At 44.4% G+C, this 10,620-nt stretch overlaps 1 protein-coding gene across 2 annotated transcripts; it reads right to left on the bottom strand.

Moving 5' to 3' along the window:
- Positions 1-3,646: 3,646 nt before the first annotated feature.
- On the bottom strand, positions 3,647-10,344 carry LOC139354058 (uncharacterized). Of its 2 annotated transcripts, none has more exons than XM_070998300.1 (2): positions 9,479-10,344; positions 3,647-4,689 (listed from the first exon to the last, which is right to left on the bottom strand). In XM_070998300.1, the coding sequence occupies exon 2, from the start codon at positions 4,599-4,601 to the stop codon at positions 3,954-3,956; it is 648 nt and encodes a 215-aa protein (XP_070854401.1). In that variant the 5' UTR covers positions 4,602-4,689; positions 9,479-10,344; the 3' UTR covers positions 3,647-3,953. The 2 variants fall into 2 exon arrangements, with proteins under 2 accessions (XP_070854401.1, XP_070854400.1); XM_070998299.1 differs by having other exon boundaries at positions 3,647-4,686; positions 9,479-10,343.
- Between the last annotated feature and the right edge of the window lie 276 nt (positions 10,345-10,620).

A 10,620-nucleotide genomic window follows, 5' to 3' on the forward strand; every position in this document is an offset into this window, starting at 1 on the left:
ATGATGGGTAACTAGAAGATTTACGCTTTGTGTTAACAAAATTATAAAACTGTTTTGGATCCAGTGTAAACTGGGTCTTGCAACGAGCTAAATAGTTTTTATAACACTGAGCGTTAAGCACGGTGAAATCGGACCGAGCACTTAAGTATCGGGAAAAGGCAGCTTGTGAATCTGAAGCTCTAAACTTTTTGTAGAGTCTAGACTTTACATTTTTAAGTCGTGCCAGCTCTTTGTTAAACCACGGAGGTTGGTTTGAAATTTTAGGATAACACGTAGGAACGCATGTATCAAAAACTTCGTTTAATATGTTATAAAATATATTAACCGCTTCATTTATATTAGTACTTAAGTACAGATTGGACCAATCCGAGCAAGCTATAAGGCTATTAATGAGTGCAAAGTTCGCTTTACGAAAGCAGGGGATGCGTTTAGCTATTTTTTCAGATACTTCATACACTTTTGTACCCGTGTCAATAGTCAGCTCTAGCGTTGGGTGATAAGGGTCTTCTGGTAAAGTAATTGCAGAGGTTCTAGCTATGCAGACACAATCTGGACTGGAAACAAAGCATAGATCCAGTAATCGTCCTAAGAAATTTAATACATGTTTTACTTGAGACAATGAAATATCAAGCAAACCGTCAAGAAAATCATGCTGCGTTGAAGGTAACAAGATATTTGAGGTTTCGACGGTGGACCATGTCGCCCTAGGTATATTAAAGTCACCTAAAACTATTAACTGATCCCTATCTGATAGTTTACTTGAAATAAACTGGATAGCGGACAGATGATTCGCATATGTCGGGAATTCCGATGATGGCGGAATATATGAACATGTTATGTATATAGAAATACCCGGAAGGGATAGTTTTATACATAGAAATTCAATGTCATTTATTTCGTCGGACGTTATTACTTCAGACGTTAATTCTGAGTCAACTGCAATTAAAACTACACCTCCACGTCGGGACGGACGATCAAGCCTGTAAGTTGTGTACTTACTTGGAAAAACTTCGGAACTTAGAACTTCCGGTTTTAACCAGGTTTCAGTAAAAACAATAACATGGGAAGACAAGGAAAAACTATCAGTATACAATTTGGTCAACTTACTTTGTAAACCTCTTGTATTCTGATAATAAAGCTGAAGAAAAGAATCTAGTTTTTTGAGATAGATGAGGATGTAGATGTGGATGGCTCTTTAAAGGGATTTCCAACTTCCTTTGAACGAATTTTCTTTTTTTTAGCTTCGTACTCTTTAACAAAAATGCCAACAGGCCAAAAATTGGCTGAGCACATAGTTGCAAAATGAGCACAGGGAACACCGATCTTAAAAGATGATACTTCCCTAGCATATGGAAAATTAAATCGTTCAACCTTTAGATCATCAATCTGAACTTTGTTACGGATATAGGCCGTAATGTCCAGCGATGAAAGGTCAGGACTTAGCCGAGAAACAAAAATTTGTTTCCGCTGCGGTACACAGGTGACTGTTTTAGGTACCACGCATGTGACAGGTTTAGGTACTACGGCATTTACGGCTGCACTACCAGTTTCATTCGGTACTCCGGACGTTAAGTCAACATGCGGCGTTGGAATTATTAAAGTATTGCTTATAGCAGATTTTTCGGGCGTCTCATGCGGCAAAATCTCGCGTCCTTTGCATTCGGAAACCGAATCTTTTTTAGCTTTCGATCTCAGTACCATTTGTGCGGCGGCTGAGATCGACTGCTGTGCTGCAGACCCCGGATCGCCAGAGAGAGTTACACTAGCGGCTACCGTGGGTTGTCTATCGACCGCGATCTTTTTACGCTTAGGAGAATCGGGCTCAGATAGCATACGGCTAGTGAGCTGCGACTCAAGCGCCACAAGCAGATCCGTATTTTTACGGCTGTTCCGGATTAATTCCGTAACAGTGCTTTTTGTAAGCCGCCTTATAGAGAGTGCCTGGGTTTCATAAGCAATGCATTCATCACAATAGTAGCGCAAGCCACTTCTCATGTCGATTGCATCGCGTACCAGGCCCGAATAGCCAAGGCATTTTGCATGAAAAATATTCTCACACGAATGGCACGGAATGCTCTGTTGTCCAGCCGAAATTAACGACTTGCATTTCTTTAAATTGCAGACAGCCATTATCGCGATATTCCGAACCACAGTGCCAAGAGAATAAAGCTACGCAAGTAAAAGAGAGAGTTAGAGAGCGGGAGAGAATGAGCGGGAGTAAGTAAGCTGGGGGAGCGTAAGTTTTAGATGTTCCAAAAACAAAGTTATAAGCGGGAGTGCGGGAGAGCGGGTAACTACCGTTTAGACACTTACCGCTCCAAACAGCGTTTGGAAGAAAAGAAGAAGGCAATTAGAAAAAAACTATAACAACAAACACTGCACAGAGATTAGACGTGCAAACTAATTTTGTTAATTTAAACACAAAACAATCACTATGCACTCGCGAAGCGAACGGATGTTGTTAGGGACATAAAAAGTTATATAGACGTATGAAAATATGAATTAAACCCCGATGGTTTATGGACAAAAAGAACAAAAATTCGGAGCGCAAGACAAAAACACGACCGTTCACTGAAAGTTCTCTCTTACGCTTAATGTTGGGGGCTTGGCGGTAGCCGGGCCGTGTCCAACTTCCACAATTATTCGTAATTACCCTGGAGAAATAGGGCTCTCGCTATCCGCAACCTGCGACCCGTTCGGTAGCCTTCAGATCGGCGCCCTCCGAACCATCCCACTAGCTCTTTGGCCAAAGTGCAAGGCTATAAAAATGGAACAAATGGAATAGCTACTGCGGTTCCCCCACAATTATGCTAGGCAAATTCATCCTTGACAAGGGCTTCATCATTTTCCCTTCTCGACCTATATATCTCTTACGCACATCGTCTTAGCATTCTGTTCGCCCGACCTGAGAATTTATTATGACTTCAAGATCAGCGATCCCTCTAGGGGAGTGACCACTTCCCAGTTACCATCGATATGTTCCCCAAGCAACAGAAGAAAGAAAGACAACTTCTGTCAACGTTTTGTGACGAAGAACGCTGATTGGAATAAATTTAAAGCACTCACAGAAATCCTTAAAAGATCTTTTAAGAAAAAAAAAATCAAGGCCTGGAAGAGATATGTCAACAAATAATCTAATTAACTGCAAAAACTGAACGCCCAATACAGAATAGATTTAAAAACAAGCAAAGCAGAAAGGACCTTTGTGCTCACATCCAAGATCATCCCGCAATCCAAGCCGGAAACAATATGGGTCAAAATAAAAAAGCTCTGTGGCCTTCACAAAGCCACAAATACCCATACTATCAAATTCAACAATCTTCTTACTTGCCCGGTAAACCTCACACACAGAACAGCCGTGTTTATGGACCAAGATATAAACTTTTTAGAATTCTTGGCACCCCTGAGCAGCCTACAAGTCAAACACCAAGACAGGACAAGATAATTTATCCAACACGTCGCAAGTCCGGTCAAAATGAAAATTATAAATTTCATCAACAACATCATAAAATCTCACATTCCTCAAACCTACAAATTAAGTACTTTTATTCAAATACAAAAACAGGGTGTTTGCTCAGGAAGCAGGAGTAAATATGCAACTTCGCGAATCCACTGGTTTTATTTAAAACATTGCTTAGCCGTCATCTATGTAAATTGTGCGTTTATTTCAAGAGCTTTTTCTATTCAACAATGTTACCAACTCGCTCGTTTCAGATCTTCCCTATTACATTGGTATCTAGAGTTAGTATTTTATGGTAATCTAGTAGTTTTTTAATCTAGTATTTTGTTGTATGATCGTTGCTTGCCGACTTGTAGGGGGTAATTTATTAGCGATTATCAGCTGTGCTACGCCCCTGCTCGCAGCTTTCGATAGTCGGCATCGCAACGACCATAGAAAACAAAACAAACAGTGAGATGACCAAACATCGCCCGCGTTGAAGCGCTGTAGGCCTTCAATTAATGGGAAGAGGTGCCAGATGATGTACTGAGCGTTTGCATACGCCTTGCTTGGTTTTTACTAGAGCAACGCGCACCTTGCCATCCGATCCGTGCGTTACTTCGGTGACTCTGCCGAGCAGCCACTTCTGGGGCGGTAAATTGTCCTCTTTGATGACGACGATGGTTCCTGGTAGAAGGTTGGCCGATTCCTTTGTCCACTTAACTCTTTGCTGCAGCCCAGCTATGTAGTCACGGGACCAGTCTCGCCAAAACCGTCGCTTGATGGCTGATATAAGCTGCCAGCGTTGTAGATGAGTTAGGTCGTCGTCCGGATGAGGAGGTGCCGATCCTGGGGGTAGAGCAGCGAGCGTGGTGCCTACCAGAAAGTGGGCTGGAGTAATAGCCTCTCCATCGTTAGGGTTGCTGCTGTCAGCTACTAGCGGACGCGAGTTAAGCACTGCTTCCACTTCAACCAGGATCGTCTGGACTTCGCCCTCCTTCAGCAAGGCGTTTCCGACGGCCCTCAAAAAGAGGTGTTTGGCGGACTTGACGGCGGCCTCCCATAGGCCCCCGAAATGAGGCGACCGGGGCGGAATGAAGACGAACTCAACCTGGTGATGGACGCCGTACGTTCCCAGTGTGCTGCGGACATCGGAGGCCATCTCCTGAAGCAGCCGTGAGGAACCAACAAAATTGGTTGCATTGTCGCAGTACAGCCGATCGAGCGGGCCGCGCCGCCCAACAAATCTGCTGAGACAGAGGATAAATGAGTTAGAAGTGAGATCCTTCAATAGTTCTAGGTGAACCGCTTTCGTTGAAAAACATATGAATACTGCGACATACATTTTTAACGCTGCCTTGCCCCGCACTCCTAGCGACACTCGGATTGGACCGAAGAGATCGACTCCGCTTATTCTAAAGGGTCGACTGATTCTGACACGGTCAAGAGGCAGGTTTCCCATTATTTGCGACATTAACCGTGGCTTATACCGGAAACAGTGCGTGCATCGGCGCACAACAGCACTGCACTCGCGTCGTGCATTGATCAACCAAATTGTCTGCCGAAGCAGGCCGACTAGGGCTCGTGGTCCTGCATGGCAATTAGCATAGTGCAGGTGCTCGATGTACAATTTGACAAAACGATTCCCTTTAGGCATTAATATTGGGAATTTGGCACTGGGTTCTAGATCCGCGTGCGCTAGTCGACCGCCCACCCGCACCAATGTTAAAGTACGGGTTCCGAAAGTTTCGTTGCTGATAAATGGGCTAAGTTTTTGGTAAGAACTGGGTAATGGCAAATTTTTCTTTAATTTATTGAATTCGTCTGCAAACGATTCACGCTGAACAGCCTGCGCGATATAAGAGAACGAAAAACTAAGCTCGGTGGCTGATAGGACGTGGTCGTTCCACAATTTCCAGGCCCTGCCGTAAACAAAACGAAAGATAAATGTTGTAATTCTCACAACCTTCACATAGGAAGAAGAATTTTCAACTAATTGTAGCAGCGGATGATTTGAGACGACAGCAACCGTATGGGCGATTACTGGCAGTTTCATTTCGAGTTGGCTTTCGAGGGGCGTGTCAGTCAAGTGCTGATTAACTGGCCAATGAGTCGAGTCCATGGACAAAAACGAAGGGCCTTCAAACCATAGCGTCGTATCGAGATCTTTGACCGTAGTCCCTCGAGAGGGTAGGTCCGCTGGATTGAAGTTAGTCGGGACGTGTCGCCAGACTGCAGTTGGAGCCAGTTCGTGAATAGCCGAAACCCTATTTGCGACGAATGTTTTAAGTTTTGACAGATGAGTGCGCAACCAGAAGAGAACAACTTCAGAATCCGACCACATAGTAACCTGCTCGACGCGGTAAAGATTAAGCGTTTGCACATCACTCCATAACTTCGCTAAGAGGTGAGCCGCACAGAGTTCTAGTCGTGGAATACTAAGTCTATTGATCGGTGCTACCCTAGATTTGGCTGTTAGCAACCTAACTTTTATTCCCTCTGAGGTCACTGACCTTACGTACAGACAACAACAGTAAGCATCTGTTGACGCGTCCGCAAATCCGTGGATTTGATAAGTGCCGCCAAACTGAGTTCCGACATGCCGAGGGATGTTTAACGTTTCTAAATCTGTAAAGCAAGATGACACCGTCTTCCAACGATGCAGTACGTCGGCGGGTATTTCGTCGTCCCATCCAATTTGTAGCGACCAGAGTTTTTGAATAAGTATCTTTGCAAGGGTAACGATAGGGCAAATGAGTCCTAACGGATCGAACAGCCGTGCTGCAAATGAAAGCATGGATCGCTTTGTGGGTGGGTCTTCAAGCTGTAGATTCTGGGCGTTGAATTTGAACGTATCCTGTTTTGGACTCCAAGTGAGACCCAAAGTTTTCGTATCGGCGTCTTCTCCAATAAGGACTTCTGGCTCGGCGACCTGTCGTTCGTTGGGGTTACAATTCGACGCCCACTTAGCCAAGACGAACCCTGCAGAATCTAAAATCTCTGTGATTTCCCCTCGCAATTTCCTTAACTCACGAATGGAATCGGCCCCTGTTAACAAGTCATCGACGTAAAAATCATTGGCTAGAGCCTGTGAAGCTAAGGGAAGAGATTCGGAGTAGATCTCGCTAAGCTGCTTCAAACACCGTATTGCAAGGAAAGGAGCACTTGCCGTACCATACGTAACGGTGTTAAGCCGATAAATTTGTAGAGGGTCTTGCGGGTTCTCACGCCATACAATTAACTGAAACTTTCTATGGGTCTCATCTAATACCACTTGTCTGTACATTTTAGTAATGTCTGCCGACATAGCAAATTTATGGAATCCGAATTTAAGCAGCGTGGCATACAGGCAAGGCTGAATTGTTGGCCCTACCAAGAGAATTTCATTCAATGAAATTTGGGAAGTGGTTTTGCATGACGCGTCGAATACGACTCTTAATTTAGTTGAAGAGCTTTCAAGTCGGAGAACGCACTGATGCGGTATAAAATAATGAGGCTCGTTGGGTATCCTATTATCTGTAGCCTCCATGTGACCGAGAGCTAAGTATTCCTTCATAAACTGGATATACAACGAATGATTTGTTGGGTTCCCTTTCATACGCCGTTCTAAGGACAAAAACCGACGTCGTGCAATTTCATACGAGGAACCGAGACACGAAGGACTCGATTTGAAAGGCAGGCTAACTACAAATTTTCCTGTAGAGTCACGCGAGACGGTGCTAGCAAACGATTTTTCACTCAACACTTGATCAGGGGTATAGAGCTGCGATTTTGTTAAATCGGGTATTCTTTCAATTTCCCAGAACTTCCTTAGCGTGTGATCCAAATTGTTGTCCTCAGTAGCTACTAGAGTGGAGTATGAGATACATCGTGCGGGCGGATTTTCTTTATAGGGCCCTGACGCTACCCAGCCAAAGACAGTATTTTGTAGAGTTGGACCTGAGTGCTTGTACCGTATTTGTCCTTCCCTAAGCAGGTCGAAAAACAACTCAGCGCCGATCAGCATTACGACGCGTTTGGGCTTGTAAAAGTAAGGGTCTGCTAAGGAGATATCATTACGAATCCAATCGGAAGATATTGCGGTTGCTTCTGGACGATACCCTGAGATTGACGGTAAAATTATGCATTCAACTGCCGCTTCGAAGGAGTTTAATCGCGACCCAATTGTCGTCTGGACTGCGAAGCTAGCTGAACACGCGGAATTCCCAATGCCTGAGAATTTAGCCTCATGCCGGTATCGTTTTAATTGCAGATTATTTACTAATTCCTCCGTTATAAAATTAACCTGTGACCCTGAGTCTAGCAAAATCCTAGCGCACAGCTTGGCTCCTGACTGACTTTGAACCTCGACAAGGGCCGTTGCAAGTAAGACGTGATCTACCTTTTGCGGCATAGGCTGACTAACCGAGGCACTTAGTGACTGTTGGGCTACCTGATTGTCAATAGGCGATGACAATTGATTGCTCGACGGTACTTGGGAGGTTGAGGTACCGATGCAGAAGTGTGTGATGAGCCTTCGTACAAATTCGACAACGAGATGACTGGCATGTTGCGACACTATGTCCTCTGCGTAGACAATTGATGCAAAGTGGTGCATTCTTTGCGAACTTGAACCGAGCTTCTACCGAGATATTAGCGTACGATGTACAACTCTGGATGAAATGGCTGTCTGACTTGCAGAAGCAACATTTAGACTTAAGTTCTTCGACAGGTCGGGAAACTGCTAATGCCGCTTTGCTATATCTGGGCTTGTTCCCTAGCTGTCCCTGTTTGGGAGCTTTTCTGCCTGTCGTGGATTCCTCAGCCGCTAAGTGTTGGTATCGTTTATTAAGCGCCTCTGAGCAATCTTTCCATAACGGAATAGAATCGTAACTAAGTTGCTCTTCCCATCGCGACCGCGTTTTGGGATCTACTCTAGACATGACGATGTGAATTATCATTGCGTTGGCGAGAGTTTTCTCGTTGCCAAGCGAGAGAAGAGATTCATATATAGCAGTTACAGTGTCGATAAGGGATCGCAACGCCGAGGCGGATGGCGCTTGCATTGTTGGGATTTCAAACAATCGAGAAATACTTTTAAAGTATATTAGGCACGGATTATCATAAACCCTGACCAAGGCCGCATGGGCCTTTGCGTAATTTGCTTCTGTGATCTGGTAAGCCTTTACTGTTCCTAAGGCTTCCTTCTCTAAACAGGATAACAGATGATTAAACTTTTCAACATTTGATAGAGATTCGTCATCGTGAACTAAGCTGTTAAATAAACCTATAAAATTTTTGAACTCGGCATAGTTGCCGTCGAATTTTGGGAGTTTCATTTGTGGTAGTATTCTGCTGTGACTTGCTGAAGAGTTTAAACTACTGTTATTTGCGAAGGTAGAATGATTTCTTTCTCCTTCGGGCCGGTTACAATTTGACATTAATAATGCCTTTGCGGATACACATAATTCTTCTAACTCCTCTCTACATGCTAATTCGTTATTAATTGCTTCTAATTGTTGTTGCAACTCGAACGCCTTTTCGATGTATCCATTTAAAATACCTAAACGACATTCCATTTCGCACGCATTAGGGGGAGTTACTTGACCACGAACTGTGGCCTCAATTCTAATTATATGATTCTTATTCCGCTCAAGCTGTTCAAGCAATTCGTTTGTGTCGTCCTCCGCTGAGGGAGTTCTGCCAAAACGTTTCCGACTTCCACCCATTGTGACTAGCAACTTCCCGTTTTTAGATTATTTCTAACAAGCAAATGCCAATGCAATGCTGCTGGTAGCGATCGAATGTCTGCACTGTCCCACCGTACTAAATCCTCAGCCAGGCTATGTGCGATTGGAGCAAGGAAGGCGAAAAGACCGACACAACCAAAGAGCGCGCGAAGATTGGGGCCAGGCAGATTAAGCAAGACCGAATGTGTGTGTGTGTATATGTTGGGTGGGCCTTTGTGTGTGTATGTGACTGAAAGCCAAGTGAATTATGATATGTGTTTGTGCAAGTGATGGAAATAACGTTTGCATATATTTACGTAGGCCACTTTACCATATACAATACGGATCGCTGTACTTCTCGGTGTTTCCGACGAGGTTAGGTTGAAGCCCGCTGATGCTCTCCTGTGACGAAATGGAGGTTAGGGACGCAGCCGATGTGCGCTCCCTCTACGATGATGTATGGGGCTCACCCCTCTCCGGGTGCTCCAGCGACGAAAGACGACGTTCTATTGCACCTCTCTATGGGTGCCGACGAGAATGTGGCGAGGAGATGGACGCAGCCGATGTGCGCTCCCTCTACGCCGAGATGTACGTGGGTACTGCGCTCCGGCTGTGCGGGCGCTCCAACAACGAAAGATGAAATTAAAGTTGCACGGGCGCGTAAATGCGTCTCCAACTTGGACCATGCACCCAATGTGCGATGCCGATGCATTTGTTGCGTAACGCGAATTGGCCGCGTGCACTTGTTATATAACTCTTGGTGATTTGCCAACTTATAACAATACGCAAATCCGAAGTTTAGAAGACGGCCAAGAACCAGTGAGTCCACCCGGGGGCGCCAATGTTTGCTCAGGAAGCAGGAGTAAATATGCAACTTCGCGAATCCACTGGTTTTATTTAAAACATTGCTTAGCCGTCATCTATGTAAATTGTGCGTTTATTTCAAGAGCTTTTTCTATTCAACAATGTTACCAACTCGCTCGTTTCAGATCTTCCCTATTACATTGGTATCTAGAGTTAGTATTTTATGGTAATCTAGTAGTTTTTTAATCTAGTATTTTGTTGTATGATCGTTGCTTGCCGACTTGTAGGGGGTAATTTATTAGCGATTATCAGCTGTGCTACGCCCCTGCTCGCAGCTTTCGATAGTCGGCATCGCAACGACCATAGAAAACAAAACAAACAGTGAGATGACCAAACACAGGGTACTGACAAAACTTTAATCGAATCCAACAGACCTATTTCCATCAATCCCTGCCTATCCAAAACATTAAAAATAATAATATCAAAACGGCTATGGTGGTAAGCCACATTCAACAAGCTACTTAATAGCCCACAACTCAAAGGCTTTGGCAAAGTCGAGGGATATGATGGACAGGTGTCTCTTTTCGGTGAGGTCACTGTTTATAAGAGCGTCTGCGTAAAGCATACAGTGCAAACCAGATTTCCCTTTTTTGATACCGCTAACACGTC

This window comes from Drosophila suzukii, assembly GCF_043229965.1.
Source record: "Drosophila suzukii chromosome 2 unlocalized genomic scaffold, CBGP_Dsuzu_IsoJpt1.0 scf_2c, whole genome shotgun sequence".
Classification (NCBI taxonomy): domain Eukaryota; kingdom Metazoa; phylum Arthropoda; class Insecta; order Diptera; family Drosophilidae; genus Drosophila; species Drosophila suzukii.

Excerpts from the sequence above, each read along its gene's own strand:
- LOC139354058 (XM_070998300.1), bottom strand. The coding sequence starts at position 4,601 with ATGGCCTCCGATGTCCGCAGCACACTGGGAACGTACGGCGTCCATCAC.